The 15,332-nt window shown below is 37.0% G+C and overlaps 1 protein-coding gene across 2 annotated transcripts in view; it reads right to left on the bottom strand.

Moving 5' to 3' along the window:
* Window positions 1-3,024, bottom strand: part of LOC307173311 (zinc-binding protein A33-like) — a 15,692-nt gene extending 12,668 nt beyond the window's left edge. Inside the window, exon 1 of one of the 2 annotated variants that reach the window (XM_079896336.1) lies at window positions 2,366-3,024. In XM_079896336.1, coding sequence (XP_079752462.1) covers window positions 2,366-2,761 — 396 coding nt within the window. In that variant the 5' untranslated portion in view covers window positions 2,762-3,024. The remainder of the gene's footprint in view (window positions 1-2,365) is intronic. The other variant, XM_079896337.1, reaches the window with a different exon arrangement.
* Window positions 3,025-15,332: the final 12,308 nt, after the last annotated feature.

Genomic DNA, 15,332 nt, shown 5'->3' with positions numbered 1-15,332 from the left:
ATTTGCCCCCATCTCACACTAAATTGATTCAGAAATTAAAACCTACCATAAAACAAAGGCAACCTGAGTAAAGTACAGTTTGTAAATGACAGTGTTATTTATTGAAACAAAAATGCTCTCCAATACCAACTGGGCCGGAGTGAAAATGTATTTGCCCCCGTAGTTACTAATTCCTCAAATCTATGAAACTGCATTTATAATGTGTTCAGCTGGACTAAACACAACCAGTCCTGATCACTGCAGCTGTTCAATCAGATCAACACTGAATACTGAAGCCTGATTGGTTCACGTCTGTGCGCCTCTACAGACAAATGGCTTTTCAGCCCGCTAAAACGGACGGGGCCGACTGCATATTTAAGATGCGCTGAAAACTGTTTTCATCAGAATTGTTCTCCTTCAAACATGAAGATCATCTCCTCGCTGTCTTCTCTTTGAATCACCTTTCTGCTCACCATTGAAACAAGCCTCAACTAGCGGATTATCGGCTCTTCGACAGCTAAAGCTGACTCGCTGCTTCTCCTCTGGGCTATCCGGCAACTCTTCAAGAGACACTGTCACTATTAAAAGAGCAAATTTGTGCGACATTTGTTGTAAAATGCCTTGCCACGAGTGTTGCTCCTGCAGGGCTCCCTGCTTCCCTCATCTGGAGCGAGTGCCATGGTTTCATTTGGTGGCTCCGAGAAGGACTTTGATGACACTATGTGCCCTATTTTAACGATCTGAAAAGCAAGTATCAAGCGCAAAACGCAAGTAAATTTGTGGGCGGGTCTCGGGCGCTGTTGCTATTATACCGGCGGGATAAATGACTCTTGCGCCCGACGCAAATCTAAAATGGGTTGGTCTGAAGTAGCTTCATTATTCATAGGTGTGGTTTGGGCGTAACGTGAAATAAACCAATCAGAGCGTCATCTCACATTCCCTTTAAGAGCAGGCGCGCTTGTTCCATGGCGGATTGCTATTATAACGGCGGATTCGCCAGACGCACGCCAGGAACGGTTCACAGCCGAGGAGACCAACGTTCTCGTCAGGGACGTAAAACACAGAGAAGTGACATTGGGGATGGAGAAACAGACCCAAATCAGCTTCGGTTAAACAGGCGTATAAAAATGTGGGTAAATGTGTAAGCTAGACTTATGCCTATTTTTTCAAATCTTCATGGACACAACAATGATTTCCCCCGTGTAATATTTTTCCTTGTAATAATGTATGGTTTTCTAAAAATGAGAACTGCTGTGTCTGTGTGAAGATGAGATAAGCAAAGTGCACACGCTACATTGATTATGGCCAATCATGATGCGCCCTTAAATAGCATATGAATAACATGCGCAACACGCCACTGACTTTTGACTAGGTTTTTCCTGGTTATTGGCGGAATTGTTTTCTAAACCTGCAAAATACGTTTGCGCCGGAACACGCCTCCTCTTTGCGCTGAATCTCCCACGGGATTGCAAATGCATTTGCTAGTTTACTGACGTGCGTCTGTGGAGGGAAAAGTCCGCTGTGCGCGGGTGCAAAATAGGAATGATACATGCGTTGGTGTACAAACTCAATTGCGCTGGGTGCAAGATAGGGCCCTATGTCTCTGAAGCGGAGGACTGAGCAAACTCTGTTATAAGTCATGGCGCTCCCTACTCATCACACGTCCAATGTTCCTCTTCGTCTGCCCTCAACTTGTTTGGCGGTGTGGAGGAAAAAGGCTACACCAAGCCTCCCCCATTGGGAGAGACCATCCGCACATCTCTGCCTAAAGCTGCCCATCCCTCTGAGCCGTGCAGAACTAGATCCTTCAAGTCTACCAGGCCAACCTTCTCTGCACCATGGATGAAACTGGTCTTGACCCGACGGCCTTCAAAGAGCTGTGCAACGCGACCGACCTCGCCCTGCGTGCCACTAAGTCTACGGCCCAAGCGATTGGTCATGCCGTGATCTGTCTGAACCGCGCTTTGGTAAGACGGCCGTTCAGAATGCTAATGCTAACTTTGAATCAAATCCTCTCACAGATCTGATTGTTTTTTATCAGTGGATGTGAAGGACTCATACTTTCATATCCAGAGAATCTCATCACAGTTCTTGAGATTCACGTTCGAAGGGGTGGCTTAACAAAATAATACAGTCCTACCATTCTGACTGTCTCTTGCTCTGCGCACTTTTATGATATTCGTGATGTGGTCCTCTCCCCCTGAGACAGATGGGAGTTCACCTCCTGAATTACTTCAATGATTGACTGCTTTTAGCCCAATCGAAGGAGGAACTCTGCGCACACAGATCTTTGCTCATCAGGACCAAGGTTACGTTAGTAACCGGAACGATCTGTTTGTGACTCGTTATGATTCTTTACATGTGAATCAAGAAACATTTGTCTTACCTTATATGATGAAACCACTTCACTGATGGGTCTGAATTTATGATTGTCATGTTGTTTTGAATCTCTGCACACGATACACACAGGCTGTTTGTCCTCCAGACAGAAGAGTTTGAGTTTCTCACTGTGTAAACTGCAGATCTCCTCAGACCCTGATGAACGCCTCTCATTTCTCTCCTTCAGGAACGACTCACAAAAGTTTTTTAACGCAAGATTAACTGGAGGATCAGATCTTGAGGATCTTCTCCTGCAGACAGGACACTCCTGAGATTCCTTGATTCTCCAGTACTGTTGAAGACACTCTTTACAGAAACTGTGACTACATGATAAAATAACAGGAGCCTTGTAGATTTCACGACACACAGGACAAATATAATCATCTTCAGCTGCTGAAGCCATTTTCACTGTTTGAGCTCCAGCAATCTAAACTTTACTTTCACTTTCTGATCGACGGTTTCAAAACTGAATCACCATGAGAATCACAAAGATCAGAAACAAACTTGTTCAGAAACAAACTTGAGAGACAAATTCTTCTGTAAAGTTTTTCTCTTCGTACTCCACTGATCGCTGATTCTTTATTGCTTTTGTCGAGACAAAGTCAGTATGGCAGGAAAGAGAAATAACAAGTCCGTCTCTTCCTGGTTAGTGTTGTAAGAGGGTGGAGCTTCTGATCAATTTGTTGGGTTGAAATAAGTCAAACAACACCATCAGGATTTCTTTAGGTAAAATTAACAAAATCTAAGCCTATTCAAAATGAACTTGCATTGAAACGTTAAGATATAACGCTAAATCCTTGGATTAAACACACACCAAAAAAACAAAATACCCAAGTATTAAAAATAAAAGATCTCAAAACCCTTATACGTGTTTTATTTATTGCTCTTCTTTATTTGTCACAGAGTTTCTCCAGGGTCTGTCATGCTCCCTCTCTCTTATAATGATTTATTCTCATGCTGAAGTTTCAGTGATAAACACTCCTCTGTTTATGATGCTGATTGTCAGTGTTTGGAGAAACAAACAGATCAACAGATTAAAAGTCCTGAATAAACAGGAGAAACGGAGATGAGACAAAAGTTTGTCTCTCATGGATCACTCGTCAGCACCTTTATTAACACTTATTTAGTATTTCTTGTTAATTGTGAAAAATATTCTCACTTTATTAGCATAAAGACATTTCTAAAGATAATACTAGAATACACTTCATACACGCTATACATAGATGAAGACGGGAAGAGACTAAGACAGAACTCAGGGTATATAAGCATGGATGAAGCAAAGGAAATTAATGAGATAACTGAATTAGAATAACTAATCAATCAACCAGGGAAAGTAGGTCATGGAGTAGAGTAACACAAAGAACCATGGGAAACATAGTCAAAACAAGACATACATCTTACAAACTAACTCTGGATACTGGATACAGTGTGAAATAATGCCAAATAGCCCATGATATATAGTCAAGTTGTAACTATCAGCCAATTAAGTTGAGTTACAAAAGTTAAAATGGGGTCAGATTTACTGTGAGGAATTGGGTGTTAAAAGAATGAGACAAAATCTGAGGTTAAAGTGGATAAGAACGGTGTATTTACAATCTTCACAGGAGACTTTGAGACAACACAATAAAACCAGGAAAACTCAGGATGTTAAAAGCATAGAGTCCATCGCACCATACCCTAAAACAGTCCATAAGAATCCTTGGGTGTTGAAGCGTCCCAGTGTTCGTGTCCACCAGTGTACAGTCCAAAAGAAGTGATAATCCATTTGCGGGTGGGACACTTTTTGCTAAGGTTGATATTGTCCCCACCACTTTTGCATCTCGTGGCACAATGTACCAATACAAATAAATAAAACATCTCCAGTTCACTAGCAGAGCATTCATTTAGTTCGTTTGTTAAATAAGAGGCGATCTAGCGCTGAAATGTGTTGTTTTTTAAGTGATCAAAGTGCTCGTTGCCGCTGCGATCAGTGGCGTGGATACTGTGTTCTCTTGTGGCTCGCGAGTCGCGCACAGTCTTCACTCGGACGCACGCTTCAATCCGTTGAGGAGACTCTCTATTCGTTCCGGTGAAATTACAAAACAAACTGCACACAAACGTGTCCCTGCCTACGGAAGCCCTGAACCGCAAGGTGAGAAAAAAAAATAAAGAAAACTTATCTCGTTATTTCGACTTAATAAGTCGTTATTTCGACATAATATCTCGTTATTTCGACATAATATCTCGTTATTTCGACTTAATAAGTCGTTATTTCGACATAATAAGTCGTTATTTCGACATAATAAGTCGTTATTTCGACATAAATATCTCGTTATTACGACATAATAAGTCATTATTTCGACATAATATCTCGTTATTTCGACATAATATCTCGTTATTACGACATAATAAGTCGTTATTTCGACATAATATCTCGTTATTTCGACATAATATCTCGTTATTTCGACATAAATATCTCGTTATTTCGACATAAATATCTCGTTATTTCGACATAATAAGGGGACATTCTAATATGCATTAAGCTACATTTAGCGTTCTTATAATGAGTTTCTATGGGAGGAAAATGCTTAACGTCAAATTAAACGCTTTGCGTTCATATTCTGGACTTATCTGATTTTTGTAGTAGCCTATTTTATTATGATTTTAGTATCATATTGATTAATAAATGCACGCACAATTATCCGTGAACTTGATAAATGTTGCAGATATGTTTTAGGCTACTATCCACAAACAAATTGCTTTCAATTATGTGTGCAAAATTCAGAATTCAACGAATGCAGTGCAACAACAACAATAATAGTTAAATTAATATTAGTATTATTAATAATAATAATAATAATAATAGTCGCAGTAGTGCTAGGCTAAGGCAGTGCAAGCCAAGTCAAGTAAAACAGAGTTTCTTTGCGTTCATAGTCTGGACTTATCTGATTTTTTTGTAGTATACATTATTATGATTTTAGTATCATATTGATTAAGAAATGCACGCACAATTATCCTTGATAAATGTTGCAGATATTTTAGGCTACCCATAAACAAATTGCTTTCAAATGTGCAAAATTCAGAATTCAACGAATGTGCAGCAATTTGTACAAATAGAGACATTTTTGTGTATAAAAGACATTTTTGTTTTATTTTGTATTAGTGATTATAATTTGCGCGTCCATTTATTGACATCTGAGTCGATCTCATTTGAGTGTATTCGGCAATTTGCTTAACGTGGAATTAAACGCGTATATTCTGAGCTCATCAGATTTTGTTGTACATATACTTTATTAGTATGATTATTTACTGTGTTTGGTCTGTTAGTAAATATGTTAAGGTTTGTATTCATTTCGATATGCCACTAGAGGGCAGAATAAGACCGGGAATTATAGAATGCATTGTAGTTATGTTGACCTACTGTTTTCATAACACTGGATATTCTACTAATTTATACTTTTCTAAAACGTTGCATATTAATGGCAAATAACTTATTTGGCAATTACACATAGTGATATTGTAAGAACGGCTATTGTAAGAATGCAGTGTGTGGTCGAAATTTTAAACCGAATATTAAATTAACCATGTTTTTAACATCTAATCTAACATTTAACAACATTCATATGCTTTTGAATTTTAAATGTATTTTACTGTGTGTGTGTGTGTGTGTGTGTGTGTGTGTGTGTGTGTGTGTGTGTGTGTGTATAAATACAAAATAAAACATAAATGTATTTTATTCACAAAAATGTCTCTATTTGTACAAATTGCTGCACATTCGTTGAATTCTGAATTTTGCACACATAATTGAAAGCAATTTGTTTGTGGATAGTAGCCTAAAACATATCTGCAACATTTATCAAGTTCACGGATAATTGTGCGTGCATTTATTAATCAATATGATACTAAAATCGTAATATAGAATAGGCCTAGGCCTACTATAAAAATCAGATAAGTCCAGAATTCCACTGTTGATAGGAAGATGCAAGTGATCTCGCCGGCGCCTCCATGCCGGCGAGATCACTTGCATCTTGAATTCTGGACTTATCATGCAGTGTGCGCTCCACAATAATGGTGGAATATGTTGGAATAGACGATTTAATATGAATGATGGGCGTCAAAATCTTGTGGTTATTTGTTATAATCTTAGGACTTTATTATTATTGTCTAACCTGTATTATGATATTTGACGAATTGCTTTGTTCCTTTTTTGTACGTTTTGGACAAAAACGTCTTCTAAATATGTAGACTAAAATGTAATAATAATAATAATTATTATTATTATTATTAGAGTTTATAACTATAAATGAGTTCACTTAGTAATAGAGGAATATGTTTGTCATAATATAATTTAATAATATGATTTATCAATGCTTTATTTTTATAAACGCTTTTACAGTTTTGGATAAAATAGGCCTACATTTTTTGCATAATTTTTGCTTACAAATATAGCATTCATAAACTATTTTATGATAAACATATTACTGTCTTAAGTTAACTCATTTATAGTTATAAACTCAAATATTAATAATAACATTTTAGGCTACATATTTAGATGACGCTTTTGTCCAAAACTTACAAAAAAAGGAACAAGGCAATTCGTCAAATATCAGTCATAATACAGGTTAGACAATAATAATAAAGTGCTAAGATTATCACAAATAAACAAAAGATTTTGAAGTGAAGAGAAGTGTCCTTGAGACACTAGCAGAGACAATATTTCGTAACACTGCGCAGTGCGTACCCAACAGGTGTCCAGATTATGAATGTAGTAGAGATGTTGATTGAAAAGTACCCATCCCGTCCGCTCAGTTTATAAACCGTAGGCCTACTCATGAATTCTCAAACTGTTTAACATTTGGCAATTACACATAGTTTTGTGCTAGTTTTGTTGTCAGTATTGCTCTTTCAGCCAGCTTTATAGTTTATCTAGATTTGGTTTATTTGTTAACTTTACACAACTCAATCGCAGATAGCCTATTTTGCTTCATGCTTGGTCATTATTGGCCAGATCAGAAACTATGTTTTACTTGACTTGGCTTGCACTGCCTTATACCACTACTGCGGCTGTTATCATTTTTATTATTATTAGTGTAATTGCCAAAGTTAATTGCCATTAATATGCAACGTTTTAGAAAAGTATAAATTAGTAGAATATCCAGTGTTATGAAAACAGTAGGTCAACATAATTACAATGCATTCTATAATTCCCGGTCTTATTCTGCCCTCTAGTGGCATATCGAAATGAATACAAACCTTAACATATTTACTAACAGACCAAACACAGTAAATAATCGTACTAATAAAGTATATGTACAACAAAATCTGATGAGCTCAGAATATACGCGTTTAATTCCACGTTAAGCAAATTGCCGAATACACTCAAATGAGATCGACTCAGACGTCAATAAATGGACGCGCAAATTATAATCACTAATACAAAATAAAACAAAAATGTCTTTTATACACAAAAATGTCTCTATTTGTACAAATTGCTGCACATTCGTTGAATTCTGAATTTTGAAAGCAATTTGTTTATGGGTAGCCTAAAATATCTGCAACATTTAGCCTATCAAGTTCAAGGATAATTGTGCGTGCATTTCTTAATCAATATGATACTAAAATCATAATAAAGTATACTACAAAAAAATCAGATAAGTCCAGACTATGAAACAAAGAAACTCTGTTTTACTTGACTTGGCTTGCACTGCCTTAGCCTAGCACTACTGCGACTATTATTATTATTATTATTATTAATAATACTAATATTAATTTAACTATTATTGTTGTTGTTGCACTGCATTCGTTGAATTCTGAATTTTGCACACATAATTGAAAGCAATTTGTTTGTGGATAGTAGCCTAAAACATATCTGCAACATTTATCAAGTTCACGGATAATTGTGCGTGCATTTATTAATCAATATGATACTAAAATCATAATAAAATAGGCTACTACAAAAATCAGATAAGTCCAGAATATGAACGCAAAGCGTTTAATTTGACGTTAAGCATTTTCCTCCCATAGAAACTCATTATAAGAACGCTAAATGTAGCTTAATGCATATTAGAATGTCCCCTTATTATGTCGAAATAACGAGATATTTATGTCGAAATAACGAGATATTATGTCGAAATAACGAGATATTATGTCGAAATAACGACTTATTATGTCGTAATAACGAGATATTATGTCGAAATAACGAGATATTATGTCGAAATAACGACTTATTATGTCGTAATAACGAGATATTAATGTCGAAATAACGACTTATTATGTCGAAATAACGACTTATTATGTCGAAATAACGACTTATTAAGTCGAAATAACGAGATATTATGTCGAAATAACGACTTATTAAGTCGAAATAACGAGATAAGTTTTCTTTATTTTTTTTCTCACCTTGCGGTTCAGGGCTTCCGTACCTGCCTGACAACCACTGATAAATATAATCGGTTTTGATGAGGAAAAAAAAAAACCTACACGAGTGCAGATTAGAACCCAGAACCTCTGACACGCTTGGCAAAAGTTCTGCTCCTGGACCATTTAAATACACGCTTAAAAGAGTCAGATCTATGAATTTATTCACGTGAAAATTCTCACCACTAACAACAACATATTAGACCTCATGAAATGACAAATTAAACCCAATGTACTATTTAAATCGATTGCTGGACATCGTAATCGTAATGTTATTGTACATACATCTGATTTATGATTTAGCATTGTGTTAGCAACGCTTCTTTATTAAACATTTTTGTTTATTTACATTAGTAAGCTACAGGACATCCTCTTTCAAAACATGACCTGCGCGAAAGAGAAAAATAATAATAATGCGTCATTGTACCCAGCACTTCTGAAAATGCACTTCCGAATGCGTCTCTGCACATTTCAAACCAAACTGACACCCATGAGAGTGCTGTTGATCTGAATATCAGTACGGTGGCTGTGATTGGGCCGTGATGATCACATGACTGATATCCAGCACTACAGCAACACTCAGATCAATAAACACGAAGTTTTCATTTATATTCCACTTCACACAATTAGACCGATTAGAGCCCATTTTAGCATTCATGTTTTCAGGATAATTGACATTTACCCGATTATTTCAGTCAATGTGTGTTTATTAATTTCTAAACTTTTTGCATCATAAATATATATGTGTAACATGTATGCTGTGTCTCTGTTTTTGGTTCTCCCCTGTGACCTAAGCTGAACCCGAAATCGCCCCCTAAACCCTCATTCACTATTCCTTACGTTAGTCCACTAATACTGTTGACTTGAAGGAATGAATGAAAAGGAGTGAATTCGGACAGCTGTTGAGCGTACATCAGTTGTACACTCGCCACTGCGTTGCATTGTGGGATAGAATGAGTGCACTCAATATTGTCCACTATGGTTTCGGACACTGTGTCTAATTAGTCATCTTGTTCACCTGTTCTGTCAATCACCTTGTTAATTCTCCTGATTATTTAATCCCTAGTGTCCGAAACCACTCCCTGTCCACTATATAGTGCACTATATTGGGTGTCTGCCATTTTGTAGTGGTGTCCGAACTCTGAGTGAACGACATCATTCCCTATATTCATTCACTAATTTTACCCACAATCCTTTCTGATTTTGAGTGTAAATCCGAAAAGTGGGAAGAAAAATAAAAAAAGTAAAAAAGATAATGTTTATTTACAGATTTGCTTGTAACTTTACTCCCTTTGCGGAATCTGAAAAATATTTTTTTTAATAATCCATGAATTGTAAATTTGTAAATGTGAACAGAGATGCCAAGAGAAAAATATGTTTTATCCCTGGATTTGATTCATATCAGGAATCAGAAATCATTATTTACAGATCTCAAGCTAGCACAGACATGACCAAATATAACTTTCACAGACATTTACACGTTTAATCAGCAATGTATATAGTGTCAATTTATGGATTGTGGATTAAATATGCATAATTGTTTGTGAATGTTATATTTGGTAAGGTCTGTGCTAGCTTGAGATGTACTGTAAGGCATCTCTGTTCACATGTTTTTACTGACTGCCATTACTTTGCCCCGCTGATGGTCACAAATATGGCAGATGATCGTAAAAATTCACGTGACTGAAGCAGATGGATTTGTTTTTGTCTATAATTATAATAAAACTCTTACTCATCTGTTGGGTTGTACATCATTTGCTTATAAAACAGGTTAGAGGCCATCCATCCAGCCTTCATCCTAACCAAAGAGTGTAGAAGCCAAGAGGCGAAACGCTGGTGCTTTATTGGTAACCAGGGTTCGAAATGACTTAGGACTCTTGGGGGGTCCCCTAAAATTTAATTATTAAATTATTAAAAATTCTGAAGACTACCTTGCTACACTATATACTGTAGGCAAAATTATATGGACCAATGTTGAAGGTGGGATAATGGTCTTGGGATGTTTTTCATGGTTTGGGCTAGGCCCAGTATTGTAGTGGTGTCTGGAGAAGGGGCTATAATCTAACAGGTAAACCTCTAACTCTGGAGCAACAAAGTTACAAGTTCTTTTTCTCTCCATGATGCAGGATTCTAAATTAAGAAAAATAATATTAGCTTCCTAGATAGCTTACCAAGCTCTCATGTATACTCATTCATGCTCAAATCACATTCACTTTAATCAACTCACACAGACCTGGTTATCTTTCGTAATCACTGACTGTACAAGTATAGGTTGTTAAGCTAGCTTTGAATAACTAGTCTAGCTGCTAGGTCTGCTGGAAGCTTGTTTCCGCCACAGAATAAAACATTTTAAAAGAAAATTGCGACTTTTTATCTCACAATTGCAAGTTTACATCTCGCAATTCTGACTTTATTTCTCAGAATTGCGAGATATAAAGTAAGAATTGCGTGAAATAAAGTCGCAATTGCGTGTAATAAAGTCAGAATTGCGTGAAATAAAGTCGCAATTGCGTCTTATAAAGTCAGAATTCTGACTTTTTTTCTCGCAATTGTGACTTTAGGCTATATCATGCAATTCTGACTTTATAACACATAATTGCGAGTTTATATCTCGCAATTCTGACATATTTTCTCAGAATTGTGAGATATAAACTCCAATTCTAAGGAAAAAAAGACAGACTTTTTTTTTTTTTTTTACCTCAGAATAGTTTATCTCACAATTGCGACTTTATATCATGCAATTCTGACTTTATATCTCCCAATTGCGTATTATAAAGTCAGAATTGCGAGATATAAACATGCAATTCTGAGGAAAAAAAGTCAGAATTTCAAGTATATTTCTCGCAATTGCGAGTTTATATCTCATAATTCTGACTTTATAACACGCAATTGCGACTTTATATCACGCAATTTTGACTTAATAAATGCAACTTTATATCACGCAATTCTGACTTTATAACCTGCAATTGCGACTTTATATCACGTAATTCTGAGATAAAAAGTCAGAATTGTGAGATGTAAACTCGCAATTGTGAGAAAAAAAGTCAAAATTGTGAGATTAAAAAGTCGCAATTACCTTTTTTATTTTTCACTCTGTGGCGGAAACAAGCTTCCATAGTCTGCTGTTAGCTGGCAGATCATTTGGCTTCATACACATAACGTTACAGATAGCAAGAAACGTTGACAAACGTAGGCTACTCTTCTAATCATTACACTGGGTATCTAGTTAATGCAACTTTTGATATAGGAACTCGAACTCCTAATATTTTACTATAAGCAATTATGGAGATATAAATATAATCGAAGCACTTACAGGATTTTCATTTAGGATTTCACTCTTTGTTTCGTTTTGCCGCGTTCAGCTACAGTAGCCTACGTGTCTGCGGGAGCACCACAACAACAATCTGTGACGCTGTACAGGAACTCACTCGGCTAACAGCTGCCCTGATTGCTGCCTCGCGCTAGGAAATAAATTAATTACTGTTATAAATATAAAACGTCACTAAAGACCTATAATTTTCACAATCATTTTTAATGTTAAAATATATTTGTTGGGGACCCCCCAAAATCCAAAAATAAATTCTTATGGGGGGTCCCTAATGACTTACGGAGGGTCCGGGACCCCCCCAGACCCCCCTCATTTTGAACCCTGTTGGTAACTGCCACTAGGTGGCGCTGAAAATGCCAACGGGACAACAGCACGGACACACAGAAACAGACAGAATGACAACGAGAGAGAAGTCAAAGTGGAATGAAAAGAACGCAAAATTAATTCATCAGTAAATTTTATGACACCTACAGTAAATGTTGTATTGTCTTATAGACCTGCTTGTTTTATGTTATTAGTTGTGGAATCCAACTATTAAGTAGGTCGTTTTTTTTTAGCCTACTTTATTAAGTATTTCCATTTTACTAATAGTAAATATGTAAAGTTGCACAAAATGATGTTTTATTAACAAGGTTTGGAAGGAGCAGGTGCAGATAATTAACCCATTAGCACAAGTGGAGATCAATCAGTAATCAACTCAGGACAATATAAATAACAGCAGAACCCACCTCTGGTCATTGACAGTTTATTCAGCATCCCACCTCCACCCCATCTCCTCACTTTTAGTTCCATCTCCTCACTTCTAGTTCCATCTACTCTTACCAACGGGGGGAGTACTCTGGGTTCGGGCAGAAATTCCGAGCTCGGAGCCCTCTACCCGGACAGCACGCCAAATATGCATAACCTTTACCGTAATAATTATATGTAGATGTGAACTCGTGAAATGGAAATACACAATAAAGTAGGCTGAAAAAAACTATTAGTTACTATTAGCCTACTCCACTGGGTCTGAACTATATATATATATATATATATATATATTGTATGTTTAAATCCCCTGGATCACGCTACAAACATGATGATCGTACAGAACATGATGCATTGCTGTCTGTATCCCATAACTGGCACTTTTGGACACTGTGGCTGTTTTTGTTTTAGTTTTTTACATAGTCTTGCTTTAATGGACATTACAGTTTTTCTCAATTGTGTACACACAAATACTGGTACTTGAGACACAATGACCACAACATGTAACTCATGCACCAAACCCCTGAACCAGTTCTGCTAAACTGCAAGCACAATTCCTGCTTTACACTCAAATTGCAGTTCTAAAACCCACTTTTTTCAAAACACTACACACAATTCTCTGCTTTTGGCACAATTTTCATGCAGAAAATCTCTTGTTTTCACAAGGAACACACTGCCATTCAAATATGCACACTGACTCATCACATGGGCAAACACCCGTCACACAGTTTTACAATTAGCAATCAGAGTTCTAGTATAAAAGGGCACCGAAGACGAGGACGGCCAAGGACCGTAATCTCTGATGAGATCCAAGCAACTTTGGTAAACCATGGTCTAACAATGGGGAGGCTGGGCAAAGAGTACAGCCAAATTTGAGCAGGTACACTGTAGCATCCATCATCCAGACCTTCCGAAATGAGAATAGGTAAGAAATCTACTCACTAGAAAACTGCATATCAATACAGTACTCAGAGTACAGTAGTACAGTATTACCTGTGGACTGTTCTGTATGACTGTAAACATAAGGCTGGTGCCAGTATGTCTGATCGACCCCTCGATGAAACAAATGGCCCTCCTGAGAATTAACTCTTGAACTATCTCCTGCATATGTAACAGGAACTTCCGAGACGCAGCACACAGTGCAGCTCACACTTCACACACACACACACACACACACACACACACACACACACACACACACACACACACACACTATATCCCCTTCATCCCCCTCCTCCTCCTCACCTAAATTACACTGAAAACCTATGCAATGTTACAGTTTTTCTCGATTGCTTAAACACTATAACCAGGCTTTTGAACTAAAATTTCAAAACCATAATGCCATTTATCAAAAAGCACACCCATTTCACTAAACTATAAACACTATTCCCTGTTTTGACACATGAGTCAGATTTGTTGAACTGTCACTGCAAAACTCTACACACAAATCCCTTCATTTCTCATTGCCTACACCATGTTGTCATATAGAAAGCACTAGCATTCAATATTGTTCACTCAAGTCAGCACAGCTTCAGCTCAGTTAGCACACAATTACCCAGGTGGAAACACTAAGAGTCAAAATTTAACACACATCAATCAGAACCTTCAATAGATATATAAAAGGGCCCAAATCAGTTTATTGCGTTTTGGAACAATGGATCCAGAAAGACATGAAGGAAGAGGGATAAGAATGAGGAGGAGGAAGGGCAAGGATAAGAAGACAAGTAGTCTCAGATGAAATTCAAGCCACTCTAGTTGCCCATGTCTTTATCAATGGTATGACTATGAGGGAGGCTGGGCTACGAGTAAGGCCAAATTTGAGTCGCTTTACCATCGCCTCGAGAACCTTCAGGGAGGAGTGGTGGCAAACAAAATTCTATCACTGAATAAGAGACAAACATTTCCAATAGTCTTTGATGAGGTTTATTTTCTTGCAAGTAAAGGCCAGCAGTCATACAGTCACACAGAGTGACACAGAGCGTGACAGTGAAGGGAGGGCATCCTTTCTCCTTTATAGTCTTGACTCCAGAATGTTATCTTTCTAGGTATTTAAACCATATGTGGAACATTCTTAGATGTGTCCATCATATTGTCTCCTTGAGTGGAGGCCCTCCTGTTACGTCCCAACACTCTTTACCATTCCAATACGATTCGAATTCCATATTAGAATATGGTTTGTGTGTGTTCTTTTACTGTCATATGTTGGTCACACACATCTTACTGTAAGTAAATATAAAATAAAAAAAATTAGAGGAGAGAGTAAAAAAAATAAAAATAAAAAAAAGAGTAAAACAGGAAAAAAAAAATGTTTTTGTATGTGTGTGTTTTCTGTGTATGAATAAAAATGTGCCAATGTATCCACTGGTTGTGTCTTTTGTGTTCATCATGTGAAAAGGTTTGTGATGGGGGAACCACAAGCAACATAACTTACCAGTTTTGGAAATGTTGTTTTGAATTTATTGCACCAGTGTGTTAGACTATATTGAAGTGTGTGTGATTTTGA

This window comes from Squalius cephalus, assembly GCF_949319135.1.
Source record: "Squalius cephalus genome assembly, chromosome: 16".
In the NCBI taxonomy this organism is placed as follows: Eukaryota; Metazoa; Chordata; class Actinopteri; order Cypriniformes; family Leuciscidae; genus Squalius; species Squalius cephalus.
Note: the sequence above shows the minus strand (reverse complement) of the source record. Positions and strands in the feature narration are given on the sequence as shown.